This window comes from Excalfactoria chinensis, chromosome 5, assembly GCF_039878825.1.
Source record: "Excalfactoria chinensis isolate bCotChi1 chromosome 5, bCotChi1.hap2, whole genome shotgun sequence".
NCBI classification, from domain to species: domain Eukaryota; kingdom Metazoa; phylum Chordata; class Aves; order Galliformes; family Phasianidae; genus Excalfactoria; species Excalfactoria chinensis.
The window spans coordinates 14,824,202-14,842,864 of NC_092829.1; the positions used below are offsets into that span (position 1 = coordinate 14,824,202).

The window sequence follows — 18,663 nt, forward strand, 5'->3', positions numbered from 1 at the left end:
AATATTGGTGGGAAGGTTCTGCTGCCCTACCACCACCATCTGCCTCTGTTGTCGTAGGGCAACATAACAACGTAGGAGCGCTCCTAGTTTTGTTCTGGTTACGCACAGCTTCGTTTGTTTCTATTTGCATTCCGGGTTCCCTAAGTTTCCCCACCAGCTCTGTCCAAACGGAACGAACGCTGCGGACGGCAGCACTTGGCGATCAGGTGCTGCGGGGGGAGCGGCCATCTCCTGCTCACCTGCCCTTTCTTTCGACGTCTGTTGTTCGCAGCTCCGGAGCCTACGTAAAACAAAGGTGCTGCCCTGTTGCCGAGACGCTGCTGGACAAACACGGGCCTATTTACAAGAACGCTGCTTAACGACGACAGGTCCGGGAGCGGGAGAAGAAAGCAGCCCTCCCCTGCTCACCGCGAGCGCGGCTCCCGCCCCGCATCCCTACCATTCTTTGCTCCCGGCCCTCGGCAGCGGCCGCGGGGCGCCGAGCGGGGCTTTGTTGGCGGCCGCCGGGTTGCTAAGGGATGGCTGCGGGCGCCCAACGCCGACATTAGCAGCCGGCTCCTTCTGCGGCCACAGAGCCGAGCGCTGCGAGGAGCCTCAGCAACGCACCGCTCCGTACAGGCGCCGCCACTGCAGCACCCGCGGCGGCCGGCGGGGGGGGCCGGAGCTGCGCCGGGCGGGGAGCGGCGCTGTGAGTGCGCGGCCCCGGGCTTGGATCCGTGGGACTCGTCCGACGGTGTGACTGCTCCTTGGGTGTAGGAGCACCCAGCAGAGCGCTCCTGCTAACGGGTCATATCCAGGCTGTGAGGAAAGTGCGTTTGTATTCTGACTTCCCTGCAGAGGGCTCTGCGTTTTTAAAATATCAGTAAGCCCTTTTTGGCCGTTCATCCTGCGCTGTAAGCACCATAGCAACAGCCTTACAATTTAGTTAATGAAATATGTTCGCCAGAAGGGAGGTGACGGGGCTGCAGGAGTTAAATCACAGCGCCCGTCTAGCCGGGCAGTGAGGAATAACGGCTGTTGCTCCGCTCCGTACCCGGATGGGGTCGCTGTTCTCAGCAGCGCCGTGCCGGCCTCGTGGTGATCAGCTCCGGGATCACGAGGGATCGGTCAGACGGATCCAGGCGGGCGAGCTCTGTTAAACGGCCTGCAGCCCAGTTCCTCACCGGCAGTGGTTCTACGTACGCAGCTGCCTAAACTGAGTGTGTGCTTCGGCTGCAGGAGCACATCACGTTGGTTTGCATTTTTTTCCAACTCACCCACCACGAGCGGTGGCTGCACAGCGCGCTCCGCCCCGGGGCAGTGCTGCGGAGCGGTGCCACGTGCCCGCCGGGCCGGGGCCGCTCCCCGCCGAAAGCGGAGCTGCAGCAGAAGCGTTGGAGCCGCGTAGCCGCGTTGGGCGCCGCAGCGCACAGGTGCGCACCGCGACCCGGGCGGCAGCGGCTGAGGCCGAGCAGCGCCCCGCAGCCCCGCGCCGTCTCGCCCCCTCCCGCCCTCGCGGCCGTTCCATTGGTACGCGCTGGCCGCTCGGCGGCGCCCATTGGCCGCGGGAGCTGCCCGTCACTGCGCGGCCGCGGCCCGGCTCTAATTGCCGGCGCGAGGGCGCGCCCAGCCACAGGTAGCGCGGCGGCCGGAGCGGGACTGACGGGGCGGGCTGAGCCGAGCGGCCGCGCTGCGCCGCGTGCGTTACGGAGCGGAACGGCCGAGGGCTCCGTGCCGCCGCTCGCTCCCTCTCTTTGGGGTCGTCCCGCGGGCGGCCTCTCCGCTTCCCACCGCGCGGCTCGCTGACCCCGGCGGTCTCGTGCCCGGGCGGCCCCTCTCGGCGGCGTCGGCGGGCGGCGGCCCGGTGCCGGCTCGGGAGGAGGCGGAGCGGCGCCGGTCCGGCCCCTCGGGCTGGAGCACGATGGGCCGCGCGGGGTCGCCGCTGTAGGCGGCAGCTGCCGGGCGTCGGGGCCATGGGCTCGGAGCCTTTGTCTGCCGAGTGAGCCGCCCCGCCGCCGCGCCGCCCGCCCTGCCCCGGCGACATGGACGTGACCATCTCCGAGCTGCTGGAGCTCTTCCTGCAGAGCCCCCTGGTGACCTGGGTGAGTGCCGCGGGGTCCCCGACTCGGGGCGGGGGGAGCCGGGTTCCCACCTGCCGCGGGGTTGGGGGCCGCTCCAGCCCACCCCCCCCCCACCCCACTCAACGCGCCTCCGCCCTTCGTTCCCCGGCAGGTGAAAACCTTCGGAACGCTGGGGGGTGGCGGTGAGGACAAGCTCGGCATGTACATGGAGCTGGCGGACGGAGTCCTGCTCAACAGGATCATGCTGCAGATGTGAGTGGGGCGGGGGCCGGGCGGCTGCGGGGCGGGGGGTCCCTGCGGGCTGGGAGCAGCGCTACGGCGGCTGCTTCCTGATGGCTGCTGGAAACTCCCGAACACAAAGGAAAACTCGAAGCGATCCGGTTTTATAGCCTGCTCGGCCGCGTTGTGCTTCGGTGCCTTTCTAAAAACAGTTAGCTCTTTTTTGGCCGTTCGTGTGCTTCAGGGGAGGCGTGTTGCATTATAAATAAGGAAATGAAAGTACTTTAGCAAGTGAAGCTTTGCCGGGACGGTTGCATGTGAAACGTGTCCTTGTGCCGTTGTGAGCTCTGCGTTCGGTACTGAGCCAAGCTCAACTGCTTGTGGGAGTTTGTGTTTAAAAGTAGTCATCTTTTGAAGGTGAATTGAAAACAAGAAGCAAACAACCTCCAGCAGTCTGAGAACCCACCTGCCCCAGCTGATGGCTCTGTTAGCCCTGGTGCTCCCGCTGCAGAGGTAACCCAGGCTGTATTTTGGCTTCAGGATTGCTAGTGATGGAAATCCTGCACTGAAACCTTAGTAACGAGGACTGAAAGGTGAAGATTTGTGGTTCAGATGAGAATTTAGATCAGCCAGCCTAGCTGGGGGTTGTGCAGTACTGGCATAAAACCGAGTGCAGCCTTGGAAAGGTATCTTCTAAAGCATAACTGCACTTCTGAAAGAGAGCTGCCTGCGAATTACAGCCTTGAGTATGAGAGTTCAAATCTTGTACCTGTTCCAAAATGTGGGATGCGCAGTTTTGTGCTGTGACCGTTGTGTCTGGCATGGAGAGAACCACCCGAACTGTGGAGGAGCTGCGGCAGTTGTGAGTCTGGCTGCAGGTTTAACTAACTACTATCGCGCTTATCTAATGTGTGGAAGAATTAATTATTTCAAAACAATGAGAAAGAACTTAATGCTCAGCCACTCCCAGCTCTGGTTACTGAATAGGCTGAAGTTATGTGGCTCCTGAATGACTGTAACGTTCTTGAGTGAGTGATATATTTGAGAAGTACTTTATCACTTGACGTATATAATAAAGGAGCTTAAGTATTTTGTAATTGGCCATTGAAATATATCTGAGGAGAGGTAAAATTGTTCAGGTCTGTGGAGCAGCTTGATGTTGCTGTGGGGACAGGGAGAGAACAGTGAGATCCCATTGAAATGAGGAATTGCAGTGTATAGGCTGACAGGGCGCAGTGACCCCATTTGGCATTTAGTTGCATGTTGGTGAGAAGTACCCTGGCGTGTTTACTTGCCTCAAGCAGTCAAGAAAATAAGTTTTTCTTCCAAAAACCATCTCTGCCAGCAACATTGCAGGCAGTGTTCCTGGGGGAAGCCCAAGCAGCACAGAGTAGGGAACTGTCCCATTATTCACAATAATTCTCCCTTTCTATGCAACCTTGGCAGCATTTCTAGTAATGGCTAAGGAGCTTGAAACTAAGATGTTTGTGCTGAGAGCCTGGAGCTGTTTGACTGCAGAAAGATCACGATTTGTGTTAATGTATCCTGACCGAGTGAGGTGCCATCTGTGACCTTCACTTTTTCAGACTTAACCTTTAGAAATTGTGGTACAATTACCGCTTGCCTATAAATTGAGAGAGCCTTTCAAGGGGTGTTTCTGCCTCCAAGCTTTCAGAATAGAAAAATAAATGTGTTTTAGAAATGCCTGCTCTCATCAGGTCCACAGGCTTTGGGCCGTAAGGATGATTTTGGTGGTTGGATTGAGATTTCTTCCCTCTGAAATGTTATTTATGAGAGCCTTTGGTGTGACATCTGATAGAATAAGGTGTGCTGTGAAGTGACCCTTACCTGAAAGCACATGTGCACAGAGTACAGGGAAGTAGAGTAAAATAGAGGGTTTCCAATTGTGGATAGCTGTCTTCTTACATGTGCTAGTTCACTTCTTAGTTTTTCAGATTTAATTCTGCTTGCTTATTAGAACACAACACCAGTGTGCTGCAGAGCAAGAAATTTCTCTTGATAGAGGTTCTAAAAGCAGAATTAATTTTAATTTCTTTATTAAAGCTAAAATGCTTCTATCCTGCAGCCAGTTGGTGTTTAGTGTGTGACTGGAAAGTCTGGTGTCCATGCAGAAATCCAGATAGACCTGTTGAGGTCTGAGTGAAAGGAAGACTGCAGCTCTTAGAGGTGCCCAGTGGCACTGCTTCTAGCACTATCTGGCTTCGGTTGTAGTAGACTGGGCTTTGCTCTGGTGCTCTTTGCCAACTCAGAACAGGCAAAAATCCCAGTTCCTCAATGCTGGGTTTGTATCAGCAAGCTGGCCATGTCACCAAAGAGATGGGGGACTTCTGCTGTGTATCCTGCCTGTCAGGACACCACTTGCTACCTGGAATGGGTGCTGGAGGCTGTGCCTTCCCCCATCCTCCTCCAGCCTGTTTGGTTCTGCTGTATGGCTTTTTTAGCCCCTGAAGGAGTGAGACCCCTTTTGAAAAGGTTATCTAGGATTGCTAGCTCTGAGTTGTGCTGCAGCAGATGAATCCAGCAGATGAGGCACACGACAGCGTTTGGTTTTCCACTTATATCTTAAAGACTTTTTTTTTCAAGGTTATTTTTGTGTTGTTTTTGAGTGGTTTCCTTTTCTCGTGCATACCCCAGCCTGCTCATGTGTGGAGGACATATTGACGTGGCACATTTGCAGTACTGAATTAATAGTCTTTATTGAAAATGCTTATATTAATCTTCAGAGTGCAGCTGTGGTGTCCTGAGCTGCTGTGTTTCTCTCACATTGATGTGTGTCAAGTAAATAAACTTCTCTGTGGAGAAAGCTACCCCTTTTTAGAGGGTTGCCAATTGCTCTCTGCTATGAGAGGAGCACGTGGCTCAGCACAGACTGCTCTCACTGTTGTGCCGCAGTTGTGGTCTGACACCAGGAGTGCAAGCAAGTATTTTTGCTGTTCAAACTCCTATTAAAAGTTTTATCTGGGATACAGTGCAGGAGTTCATACATGCAGACACATCAGTGCTTTCAGACTGATTGGTCCTAATCCTTCTGACTGATGGTAGACTCTGCTTTTCTGCTAAAGCATTCAGGAAGCAGAAGTGTGTTTCAGGAGTACATCTGATTAAATCATTTGCACCAAGGCCTCAAAGTTCTCAGTAATGGATTTCCGAATTTCAGCAGCTGCCCCAGTATATGGTACTGTCATCTTAAGCTTGGACCACGTGATGGGAGCAGCCCAACTGCCGTGCTGCTGCTGTGGTTTGCAGCAAGCAGTGTGCTGAGTGGGAGGCTAGCGGTACGATACACATCCGTTTAACAAAACTGCCTTTTGAGGTGCACTTTTTACCACTTTTTCAGATAATTTAGAAACCCAACATGCAGGTTCATCCCTCTGTAAGTAAGAGGAGAGAGTTGAATGATGGGAGAACTGGGCTAACCCCAGGCTAGTGCACTCTGTGCCTCCCCTCAGAGAGAGGTGCATGTGCTGTTGAGGCTGTAGATGCTGGGTGTGCTTGGGCTGCTGATCTGTTCTGATGTTAGTGGGCCTTGGGCCCGGTTTGAGGGCTTCTTCCTCATTTATCTGGATTATTTGTCTCGAATTGCTCAAATAGGGTTGTCTTTTTGAATTTTAGAAGCAAAATGATTGTTTTACCCTTGTTTTGTTGTTTTGGTTTCATTAATTGATGGCTTAAGGGGGTGAATGTTCAGGTAGTGCTGCTGACAGCTCCACGTGCCCTGACTTCATGGTTCGCCTTCCCTGCCCTTTGTCTCCTCTTTGCCTCCATTAAAAGCCTGAAGAAGGCATCCAAATTGGAGGACTTAGAGTGCTTGTGTGTGCAGTGAGGCCCAAGACCTCCTAGTAGCTTCTTGTGTTTTTTTACTTGCCTGTGCAAGGCTGCCCTCAGTCACACTGCCTCTATGTCTTTGGTACTAGGAGGAGTAGGTGGTTTTTAACAAGCAGGAGACTGTGCTTCTCTTTGTGTGCAAGGGAAAGACCAAACATCACCAATGGAGAAAAAGCAACCAAACAGAAAAACAGATGTCTCTGAGGCTGCTGTCAGGGATTTTTCAGATGCGTTCAGGCACCGATTCTTCCCTTTCTCTGGTTACCAATGTTAAAAAATAACCCTCATCAGTGTTCGTTGTGATCCTGGGAGCTTCTCCCAGGAAAACTCACTTAATGGAGTGTCACCGACCAAACAAGTGTGTTAGTGTGCAGAGCGCAGCACCAACAGCTCCGTGTACTTTAAGGTAGAAGCTTCTTTCAGCACAGAATTTACCTCTTACTGTGTGATTTTCAGCCCGACACAGTAGTTCTTCCAGTGGCGCTGCTTGGTGTGCTGTGGGGCCGGAGTTGTGGTTGGGGCGGCTAAGCAGAAGTCTGACTTTGCAGCATCTGAGGAGCGGAAGGAAGATCAGGGGATCTAGAGGGTGGGGCAGTGTTTTAGTTACAAGGAACGGGTTTCAGGGCTCAGGAAGCTTCTGGGGAAGAGAAAGCAAGCTTTGAGGGGGTGTTGAGGTGTGGGAACTGCTAGAGAGAGGAGACTCAGCACTGATGACTTTGTGCTGCCTCCAATATGTGTATGACGTTGAATTAGCGTGAAACTGTAAGGCTTTCTTTTTATAACAGATTAATATGTGAAAACAAAACAACAACAAAAAACACAGAACAACATAGCAATATTTCCCCCCCCCCCATTGTTTAGTATGGCAGCTGCTGCCAAACAGCTGAGGTTCTCTTCCTGGCTGTAGACCAGCATCACTGCCTGACTGTGGTGACAGCAAGAGCTTGTATGCAGGATTGGGGAAGTTCAGCTTGGCCCTTCTCCTTGGCCAGCTTCTCTCTTTTAAAAGCCTCCCCCCTTCCCCTGCGCTTTAGATTCCTAGTTTGCCTAAAATGGCTAAGCATCCAGCTTCTTGCAGGATAAAACAGCAGATGTTGACACGGCGTACGGGAAGCAGAGTAATCTGAGTACAAGCCATTTACATTTCCACTGCTTGCTGTCTTGCTGAGGACCCATTACTGGCAAACAATGTCTGCGTGTGTGGCTTCCACGTTGTTCTGTCTGAGCATCCCGGAAAGGAAGTCGTTCACGCTTTGGGTGCTGAGCAGCAGAAACTGTGTACAAACCTTTAATGTAGGTTCTAGTCCAAAAGCTTGGTAAGATTGCTTCTTTGTTCTTCATAATGTGTCACAGTGCTGATCACTACCTGAAAACCTCTGCTGCTGTGAGGACTGGGAGGAGTCCTGCTGGTTTGCATCAGGGCGGTTTGGATGGTTGCTGCATCAGTTTGTTTGAACCCTGGCACCTCAGCACTGTCCCTGTTGCTATCTGCTGCCGAGGCAGTCGTGTTTCCATGTCTGGAGGGTTGCTTTGGGATGTTTCTGCATTTAAACAAAGTAACAATTTGGCATACGTATGTAAGCTTTAGCAGATACATTGTAAAAATAAATACTGGAGCAGTTTTTTCTCTTACCTCCTAGTCAGCACCGGAGTTCAGTATTTGGCCCTGTAAGATCTGTGAATGGCTTAATTAACAGCCAGAGCAGGGCTCTGGGAAGCAGGTGTTGGAATTGTGTAGGAGTTTGCTGATAAGAGCTTTTATTACAGGGGAAATGCTGGGCTTTGATCTATGGTATTGGTAGATAAAGGTTTTTAGGTTTTCTTGCCAAGATGTTATGATACACACAGAATGTGAAGGTACATATCCATATTAATCATTAGCAGCTTTTGTGCTCTTTTTTTCTTTTTAATAGGAGAAATAAAGTTGCTTCAAGTATCAATTTGGTTTCCTTTCATTAAAATCAGACAGAAGCTTTAGACTTCTTTCCCTGACCTTTCCACAGAGGTTTTTTCCTCCATGATAAAATATATGCCTACTTGTTGTAATATTTCATCAACATATGAAGTCTTAACAGCTCTAATTCTACTGGGCTTCAATTAATGATACCCTGGGTATGTGAGAGGGAGGCATAATCTAACTACAACTGGTAGCTGGATGCAGTAAAAGTTCAGTGCTCCCTTTTCCCTTTGCTTCCTTAGGGTGTATCAAATGCACGTCTGAGTTTTGCAGTTTGCACAGTGATCAAGTGCTAATACTCTTCTCTGGACTTGAAGTCCTAAAGCCAGGGTCTTCTCTAGGCTTGCCTTTGTTTGAGTGAGGTAAAACCCATATTAACAAAGACTCCTTTGGTCCAATTTGCGCAAAGTACGTATGGTCTGTGCCTCAGGGAAATAAAAATAAGGAGGGAAACTGCCCAGAATTGCTGTGTGGGTTAACCTAACTTAGATGGCACGCAATAAGATCTCTTAATTATACAAAAGTGCAAAGCTTATTTTAATGCATATGTATCACACATAGTTGTGTCAATTAACTTGAACAGATATTTTAAGGTCCTTCCTAGTAGGGCGTTATTGAGATGTTAAGTTCTACCACCAAGGAAACACATAATTCATTTTCTTTTTCCTCTTTTCATAGAGACCCTCGATCGACCAACCAACGTGTTAACAAGCATGTAAATAATGATGTCTATCTTCGGGTTCAAAACCTGACCATCTTAGTCAGAAACATTAAGACTTACTATCAGGTAAGATCTGCTCTTTGCTAATCTGTGGTGATTGTTCTACTGATTCGGTTAATGCAGGAGCTGGTGGAAACTACAGGAAATGGAGAGGAAATGGTGTTAGTGTAAAAGTACTTCCAACCATGCTTTCCTTAAGAAATAATTCCTTCTGTAGTGTCATGGCTCTGTGTTTTGGGGAGGAGGCTTACTGACAGTGCAGTAATGCTTTTGGATGTGAGACTTAAAACAAATAACCTTCTCTTAAAGGGATTGCCACCAAAATTGCTTGTGAAGTACTGTGTTTGCTAGAAATGAAAATCACAGGTTTATATAATAACAAGGAAAAACAAACTTTTACTTGTATTGAAGGCAGGCTTCCAACACTGTGTAACTGTTTTTTAGGTGTTAAGCAAATTGTTAGATCTGGCTACCTTCTACTCTAACAGACTTAAATGCAGAAATGACTGCAGCTTCTCACAAATGGTGCTCTTCTCCGGTGACATCCTTGAACTGACCGTCTGTGTCCCTCTACTAAGACAGTGACAGCTGAATGCTTTTGCAGACTTAAATACATGTTGGGTTCTGCTGAAAAGCCCTTGGAGTGAATTCAGTTACTGTAAATAGATTTTCAGTGTGCACGCTGTTGTGTATATTTAGGCTTGCTGAGAGAAGTAACTGTTCTGCTGTTTCCTTTTATGTGTGCTTTTTGCCAGGTGTGAATGTTACACAGCATAAACTAGTCTGAAAACTACTGAGATGCTCCTATAAATGTCTCACTCGTATAATGGACAAAATAACTAAACTGTGAATGCCTTAATCCTGGGTGTTTCACCTTTTTGTACATGCAGGAGAGACTGTGTTGTCTTTGTACTCAAAATACAGAGAAATTCAGTATTGCAACTGCAGTTAAATTATAACTCTATAATACTAGAGTCTTATTGCCATTGTCTTCCAGTGCTGTCTGCCCTGTTCCATATTTAATGCCACACATTCTTTGCTCTGGATTTACATGGAGAAGTTATCCATATGACTTCTGGCTTCCATAAGCGAGTTGTAGCTGCATTAGTAAAACTGAGGGTGTAACTTTAGGTCTGAAATGTGGGAGTACGTGATGTGTTTCTGAAAACAGCTGACCCATGTCTCTGTGGTTGAGAATGGGAGAAGCTGATACAATGTGATGTCATTCCTAAGACTTGGGATTTGCGAGGGGGGAATTCCATTTGGTCATAACTGGAGGCTGAAGTATGTACTTTCTTGGTTACCAATAGTGCAGTATAGGTGCACATAGGAGTCTACAAGGAAAATAGACTGTATTTAAGGTGTTGAAATAAAAGCTTTTTTTTCAAGCAAATTGCTTGTCCTGGTAGTCTAACCTTTTTATTTTAATAGTAAGCAAAGAGAACAGATTTGGGGAGGAAATGATTCAGAATCATGTGCTATGTTCTTTGATGTCTTGTTGACCTAGCTGTTGAGCTGTGTAATCATAATCCAACAAAGCTAGGAACCACTGAATGAGATGAAAACACATAATTTTTAATAGAAAACAGCAGTCGGGGCTCTCAGGAAGCTCAGGAATGGTATTCCAGTTGTAGTCCAGGAAACATCAAGTACAGTGAATCTTGCTGCATTGTGCATGTACTCGTGTTAGATACGTGGAGGTTTTTGTTTCTCAGTCTGAGATAACTAGTTCATTTTACCTAGATTTTTTTTTTTTTTTTTTTTTAACATGCAATTAAACTGTTTAATGAGGATGGTTTGGAGTATACATTGGTGAGTCTGAAAGTAATGCATACTACTTGTTTGCATGGAAACCACAACAGATACAAAGAGCACAGTAATGCTATTTGATAGAGCAAATTCTGAGCTGCAAAAGGCTATTTGTCAATGTAGTCATGACCATGAGCTCTGAGTTGGATTGTTTTTTTCCAGCAGTGAGCAAGAGCCTGCATGCTAGGTTTGTAAAAATCTGCATGGCTGTCTGGAATGTGGCTTGTCTTTCATGTTGCTGCTGCCAAAATGCAGCACCCGCTGCCTCACTGCTCACATCCACTGTTCAGTGTCCATAATGTCAGTAGGTGCCATTTTTTTTCTGCTGGGAGGAATTCAGTGACAGTCGCCTTTTTTTCATCCACACTTTAATGTCATTTAATGTCATCCTGTCATGCTGCCCCTCTGCTGCTGTGTGACACATGGCAACATGTAACAGAATATTGGTGGGAAGGTTCAGCCTTGCTGCCATACCACCAATATCTCCCTCTATGTTGAGGGCCAATGTAATAAAATAACAGGTGCTACTTTTGGAGCAGCCACTGTGTAAATATAGCTAGGCCCTCTGCTTATATTTATATTGTTTTTTTGTTTGCTTGTCTTAAGTAACTTGAAGTTGTAGGTGCTGCTTGCAGCAATACTGATATGGTAGTTGATGTGAGGGTGGTGTTCTACTGACCAAACACAGACTGGATTTTGGTTGCAGGCTGGCAGTGGGAAGGGAAAGTTCCTGACGAACAATGAGAACATGAATCTGCTGTTTCCTCAAGGGAAACAAAAGGTCTGCAAATACAGCATTGGTCTTGACACTTCACATTCCCTTTCACTGGATTGGGCCCAAGTCAAGGTTATAGCTTAGTTATTGGATTTGATAGGCTGAGTCTTCTCATGCTTTGTAGGCTAATGCCAGTAGGTATGATAGTGACCCCTCTGTGTGTTACGCAGGAATAGTCAAGGATGTGGCATGGATTTGTGTTACTGGAATCCATTACTGAGAAAGGTGACTTCAAAGGCTACTAAAAATCAATCTGATGTTGAGAAGTTAGGTGACCCTTCAGGTCACATAATGGCCACGGAGAAGCCTTTTTTTCCATTCAAATAATACCTTGTTTTCAGAAGTTTGCTTACTGAATTTATTAACAACGTCTTGAAGAGTTACCTTCTCAACTTTCACCTTCGCAAAACCTGATTGCAGATGGCTGTGAATAAAAATGTTAGACTCTTAAAATGGGGACAACTTCAGTTGCTACAGTTATTTTATATATATATATCCATATATATATATATGGACACATATGTATTTAGTTGTATATTATTTATTACATAAGTAATTTGGCATGTAAAAGTGGTTACTTCTGGTAGCAGGCAGACATTTGTGCATTCCGTGCTGTCTGAGCAGTTGCACCTCTGCAGGTTTGTTCCCCTGCTTTGGAAACAAGGCAAATGACTCATTTTGCTGTGGGATTTCTTGAGCATTCAAAGGAATCTGTCATTAGCCGTGTTTAATAACTGTTTCAGCCCCAGTCTGCTGGAGAAATGGTGGGTCGTAAAACTTCTGGAGTTGGTTCCATATCTTAACAAAGGGCTGAGCAAGGCAGAATGCATTTGTTGCTCATTGTGTGACACAATGTCTCCTCTTGTTCAGACTGAGTTCATAGACTTGGCTGTCTTTGAACTGAAATTTACAATGGTTTTGTATGATGTGGCTCAGTACAGTGAGAATCAGCCACTGCATAGCTGTAATGAGGATGTTGATTAAAGGAATTGATAGAGAATGGAGTGTACTGGGGAAGGAATGCTTGCTTGCTTCTCGCTGGGGTTTATGTTGTGCATCTTTGTCCAAGGGTGAAATCTTCCCCATGTACTGCAGTTAACTAGTGTTCGTGGGTCTGGCTGACCTCAAGCTGTGTCTGCTGCCTTGTCATGTTGGCACAGTTGGGAATGTCAGTCTGCATGCCAGCAGTGGATAGCCCAGTGTGATAGGCATGAATTTATCTTGCTATTCCTGAACACACTCTTCTCTTGTTTATATTTCTGTTGTGAGCTTTACTTGGGATCGGCCCCTAGTCCAATTAGCTTGAAAACAGTTCAGGTGCAAGTATCGCAAGATGTAATAATGTTTGACTTAACAGGAATAAACATGCTTGACCCAGGTTCATAAGGTTCATAGTGTGTTGTTATGGCCTTTAATTGCTCTGGCACCTTCTGTTTCTTTTCAGAGGGGTGATTAATCCCAGCTGTAGCAGCTGTCTTCACAGTGGCCTGCGACAGTTCTTGTTTCTGGCAGGGTGTGTTGATAGGGCTTGTTTGTTTTTAAAACATTATAAGCTACAACAGCCTCTGATTGTTTCCATTGGTGGAGGGGAGAAGATAGAACACATGGCTTTGCTGTGCTACAGAGAGTATATAAATCCTATAGATGCTGTCACTTGAAATGTCCGTGTTTTGTGAAGAGCTGCCCAAATCTCTGCAGCGCTTGGAGAGCGCACTCAAACTGAGGGGTTTGGAAGGGGCTAAAGGCAGGCTGGTGGGTCACAGTGGCCTTGTGCATCCTCTGCTCCTGTCAGTTGATGGATTCAGAAGTTTAAGGAGCTAATGGTTGCTTTGGTAGCAGCTTATTTAAAAACGAATAAAAACGACCCCCAAAAAAGTAATTTAATAAAAGGATTTATTTTGATGTCGGCTCGTTTCTTAACCTTCAATAATGCCACTAGCCATTCCAGCTGTATATACTGCATTCTTAAGCAAAAATTCCTACAGCTTATGTAAAATTTTGTGGTTGCTGGAGAGGATTAAGAATGTTGTCGTCTGTTAGCTAGTCTCAGCATGGGTGCTGTGGCCATATTGGGAGTATGTGGATGAGCAATGCTGTGGGAAGAAGTGCCATGGCATGGTCACAACTGTGTTTTGCCTGTAGTTCTTCAGCTGTGGCCCCTGAATACTTTGCAAATCACCTCATTTCTGAAACAGATGGAAATATGCTTTCATTAAAAAAAAATAAATCTATCTATGTGAGCTCTAAAGCGAATTACGACTATGTGGCTTGTGCAGCTGCAATAAAAGGCTTTCATTCCTTAGCATTTTTATTTAAGTTAGGGTATGGAGGAGTAAAGATGGAGCTATTTACTGAGCTTTTTAGGACTTTATCACCTCAATTCCTACCTGCCCCAGCTGAGCTCAGGTAATGGTGAAGAAGGATGCCTGGAAAAGCAAGGTGTCCTTCATGTTTCTCAGTCTGCTTGTACTTGTCTGCTCATTGTTGGCGTAGAAATACAAGCAGCAGGACTTCTTATCAATTAAGTGTCATTGTGTTAATGAATTAAAAGGAGTTAGAAACCAATTCATAGGCAGCTATTGTGAGCTCTGATGCTGGAGCTGCAGTAGTTCTGAGACTGGGTCTTCCACAGGAGAGAGACTTCTGTCTTCAGGCTGGGGCTGAAGCTGCTTCTCCCTGTGGTTCAGCTGGGGTCTTGCAATACCAGTGGCTTCCAGGTGGATGGATAAACAACATCTGCTTCTGTATTTGGAGCACTGAGTCAGGTTGGGAGCTCTTGGCTGGACTGCGCACATGAATTTGAACTTCCAAGTTCCAGATTTGGGCACAAGTTGTAAACTGGCAACTGTATTTGAGCTATAAATAAAGTTCTGGAAGTAGAATGTCCTTTTCTGTATGTTAAAATCTTTCCCTGCTAGGCTTGCTGATTCTAGTGGCCTATAAATCCCCTCCTTAGCAAAGTAAACACCAGAATGCTAGAAATGCACTTAGAAGTACATTTTCAGAAGTAGGAAAGTATTTCTCTCTCGGGGGGGATTCATACACAGTAACCTACTGAGTTAGATTATAGAACTAAACTTATTGTTTTGCTATTATTGCCTATTGGTACAGCAAAATACAGTATGTGTGGATGGCTGCCTTTCTTTGATTTCTGTTGCCTAGAACTCTTAATTTAGCATCTTGGCAGTGGTGGGAGGAGCCTTTCATCATCTAGAGCTTTAAATTCCAAGATTATTAACACAGTGTCAAGAGCGAGACATCAAAAGCTACAGATAAGCTCTTTCTAATTCGCATTGCTTGACTGATCTTATGCACTCGTGTGTGTGTGTGTGTGTGTGTTCTCTCCCTTTGCTGTGTGGTTGTGTGAGCTGTATTCATACAGACTCCTGACCCATTTCTGCGTTGGGAACTGTCTTGTTGAACCTACTGAAGGTATCATACAGGTTTTGTGGCCTGATTTTTTTCAGCTGTGTGTAGAAACACATTAATCAGCTGCTAAGGCTCTTTTTTTTTTTTTTTCCTTTTTAACAGCTGTACAGTAAGTAAGTGTGACAGGCAAATCAGTACTAAGATGCGCCATAGGTCCAGAGTGGCTTTCTGTATGTATTTATTCAGTACTTAACTTTAAGAGGCCTCCTTGTCTCTGCGGTGCCATACCTGTGTCATATCTTTGGTTAGGTGAGGATGTGCTGCTATCATGGTGATGGGTGCCAGTCAGTGAGATACTGGCTGTGGTGTGGGCATTCTGGGGGTGATGAGCTGGTGGTGTGGCCCTCACGTGGGGATGGTGGTGCTGCTCTTCTGCAAGCAGAACGCCAGAGCAATCAGAAAGATGGCATCATGTCATAGAATGGCTTGGCTTGAGAGGGATCCCATAGATCAAGCTCCAACCCCACTGCCGTAGGCAGGGCTGCCCATCTCCAGGACTGGAACTGTAACCTGGTGTTGAACGCTTCCAGAGGTGGAGCATTTATCCTGTATGCATGTTAACGGGCATTTCAGTGGGGAAGAAGCTGGAACAACTGACTCATAACTACCAGCCAGACAATCTGAGGCCTATTTCCTGGAACTAGAATTTGGGAAAGGGCAGAACAGACTGTTATGCGTCTTTGTCTTTGTTTTTATCTAATAAGCTAGATTGGTGTGAGTTCACAGTGTGAGTAAATGAAGCCCAGCCAGAAGAAGAGCAGCATCCTGAAACAAAACTGTGTTTGTGTAGTGGTCAGAACAGCAGGGCTCAGTTCAGGTTTAGGCTTTGGAGTGTTGCTGTTAATCAAAGGCTGTGTGTCAAAAATACAGATGTGTTAGTGGAGGCTGGGTGAGAAAGGAAGGTGTGAACTACTGGCACAAGCTGCCTCTTGTCCTGTTCCTCCTGGTTTTTATGCATCTTTGCAGGCTTGTAGGGAGATTAAGGTGACTGTCGGCTTTGGGCCTGATGACTGCAGAGGGATAAACACAGGGACAGAGTTGGGCAGAGGCCATCTGTAAGAATTTTGCAGTGGAGTAGTTATTTGGTCCCATACAGCACTGTTTATGAGGCCTCTGACTAATTCTGGGCAAATGTCCCATTTTGTGTTAGCTAAGGAGATAACTGAGTTCTTGCAGAGGCCCCCAGCTTCAGATGTGTTAGAAAATGGGCCACATTCCTCTTAAAGCTGGTAGTAGGGTTGAGGTTCATTTTTGCCAAAGAATGATAAATGAAAATTCAGGATGACTTTGTTTTTGTTTCTGTAATGGACTGTGTCGTTTGTGGCTTGGTGTGGAGGGTTGTTCCTGTCAGTTTCAGAGAGTCTCTGACCCAGATGAGCAGAGGTTGTCGCTGTGCATCTTGTCTGGCAGGTCTGAGCTTTGTGTTCAATAGCTGTTGTTACAAACTCTCATTCCCACACACTGATCTTGGTAATGAGTTTTATTTATTTATTTATTTTAGGCCTGTAAACAATACTCCCATAGTGTTTTAATCTGAGGCAGATGCTTGGGATATCTTCCAAAGCAGTGGTTATCAACCTCTTTGAAGGAGTGATTGAGATCTCCCATTCATTTCTGAAACTGCCCAAGCGTCGTATCCAAGTGCACAGTTGTATTTACTTTGAAAACAAAATGTGGGTTGCATCATAAAGGTCCGCTGGATCTTTATTCTGACCCCTAGTACTTCTGGCAGTTGTGTGCTGTAGGGCATAGGAGAAGGTGTGGAGTGGTTGTGTCTGTCCTGCAGAGAGCCTGCCTGTGGCTCCCAGGCAGGAGCAGAGCTGGCTGCAGGAGGCAGCTTTGGCCTGCTTGTTACCTCTCTGAAGGCAAACCTCAGCAAAGGGTGCCTTTTGTACTTTACACGGGGTATAGCCTTTATGACAGTGTAAATTAAGGAAAGTTCTTGGTCATGAATGCTCTGACATCAAAATACTGTCACTGAGTACATGCATGCAACTTCCCTGGGCAAGTTACGCTGTTCTTTTTTAAAATCCTTCCTTTGAGAACCCTCTGAGGAGCAGATAAAGCAGATTGTGTGCACTGGTTTGCTGTGGTTGTTATTTTTTTACACAGTTCTTTAGGTGGGCTGTTTGAATGTAAGCTGTGTGAGAGCTGGTTCCTCTCCTATTTCACATGATGATTAAGAGATGGAGCTGAGGGAGAGTTAAGCTTTTACTTTCTGCTGGGTTCTCACATGACCACTAAAAGTGCCTAAATGAAAACCTGCTCAGCAGACTGAAGGTCCCTGTGGAGCTGTCACTGTCCTATTTCGTAGTTAGCATTATTAAAAGTCTCTAGATGTTTACTGTTTTCCTTTTTAGACTCAGTGACATCGTTAGAGCCTGTTAGGTGACTGAAGAAGTGACAGGCGTCTGCTCCTTGGGGACGGTTGGGAAGATTCCTGGTCTCTACAAAGGACAGTCTTGTGTTAATTCCATTTAAGTATCTGGGCGTATTTAACATTTAAAGAAAAAAAAAAAGATTACATAGGTGACATTCTTCATCTATTAAAAAAAATCTCCCATTTAGTTGCCCGATATTAAAGAACTTATTCTAAGAGGGCCCAATTTATTTGCTTTAAGGTTTAGAAGCAAGAGAGGTTCTATTTGGCACCCTAGAGTTGTTGTTACTTTCAAATGTGATCCCATATATAGTAAATCCACTGGAAAGGTATCTATAAAGGAATCCAACATCAATGTGCTATGCAGAGTTACCTGCTTGTTTAGTGTGCTGTGTGCTCAAGGAAAAGGGGAGCATTGCACTGAGGTTAATGCTTAGTTTATTTTGGAGCAGCTGTGTTAACAGGAAAACTGAGTGGTGGGAGTCCCAAAGGAGGATAAACATTTGCCATCATATACTGGGAAGAGGTGAATTTGTCTTTAGTTTTGATACTAAATAAGGAGTTGCTATGTATATTAGAAGGATCACTTCTCCAGATACAGATCAGTCAGTATTAGATGTATCTTTATTTTACCCTGAATATTTTTTTTTTCTTTCAAGAAGAGAGAAAAACAAGAACAGTCACTGTGTGGTTTGTTTGGTTTTTATTTTAATTTGAAGAAGTGGTGTGTCAGTATTGCTTTCTGTCTTTGCTTTTAAGATTTGAGGCCATTACTTCCCTGAACAGCATGTGGGTTGCTCCTTACAGTTGTACATGCAGAAAGTAGGAGCTGGTAGTGGAGGACCACAAAAGATGCCATTATTAGAATCCTTGCTTACACTTCAGTGCTCTGGCACTTAACTCTGGCTCCTGGATTCCAGTCATGCAGAAGAAACACAACTGGAGTGCTCCGTTTTAATTCTCAAGCTTGAGTGGACTGCTCTGCATTTCTTCCAGTACATGTCTGCTTTGTAGCCCGAGCCAACATCTTGACTTGGGAAGGCGATTTTGAGCTCCTTTTTTTTTCCTCAGATCTTTCTCTTTATCAATTGCTGGGTGTAAATGCTATGCAATTGAGGGATTCAGATTTCAAATGATTTGTTATTGCCTGAAGACTTCTAAATAAGACGCAGCAGCATTTTGGCCTCATTTTGTAAACCTCCTCAGTTCACTTGCAATTGCACTTCCTTTTCATGGTGTGGGACCTGATTATAGGCAGTACTTGTAAAAAGTTGGTGAAAGTTTGTTCATTGTGTTGGGTATGTTGTTGTTGTTGTTGTTGGGGAGGGGGCTGCGCGGAACGGAGTCAAGCGGGCTTCCGGGTTTTGTAAGCGCCCCTGCGGCTCCTGCACTCGCCGCCCCTGTTTCTGCGGCTTCTGTCTACCCGCCACGTGGCAACGAGTGGCGGGAAAGCATAGCGGCGGGGAA

General features: G+C 46.4%; 1 protein-coding gene across 3 annotated transcripts in view; it reads left to right on the forward strand.

Annotated features, from left to right (window-relative positions):
• Positions 1-1,630: 1,630 nt before the first annotated feature.
• The window catches only part of CCDC88C (coiled-coil domain containing 88C), an 88,754-nt gene continuing 71,721 nt past the window's right edge, over positions 1,631-18,663 (forward strand). For 2 of the 3 annotated variants that reach the window (XM_072338549.1, XM_072338551.1), the window contains exons 1-3: positions 1,631-2,081; positions 2,212-2,312; positions 8,761-8,869. In XM_072338549.1, the coding sequence (XP_072194650.1) occupies positions 2,022-2,081; positions 2,212-2,312; positions 8,761-8,869 (270 nt within the window). In that variant the 5' untranslated portion in view covers positions 1,631-2,021. Of the gene's footprint in view, positions 2,082-2,211; positions 2,313-8,760; positions 8,870-10,563; positions 10,616-18,663 lie in introns of those variants that run through there. The other variant, XM_072338552.1, reaches the window with a different exon arrangement.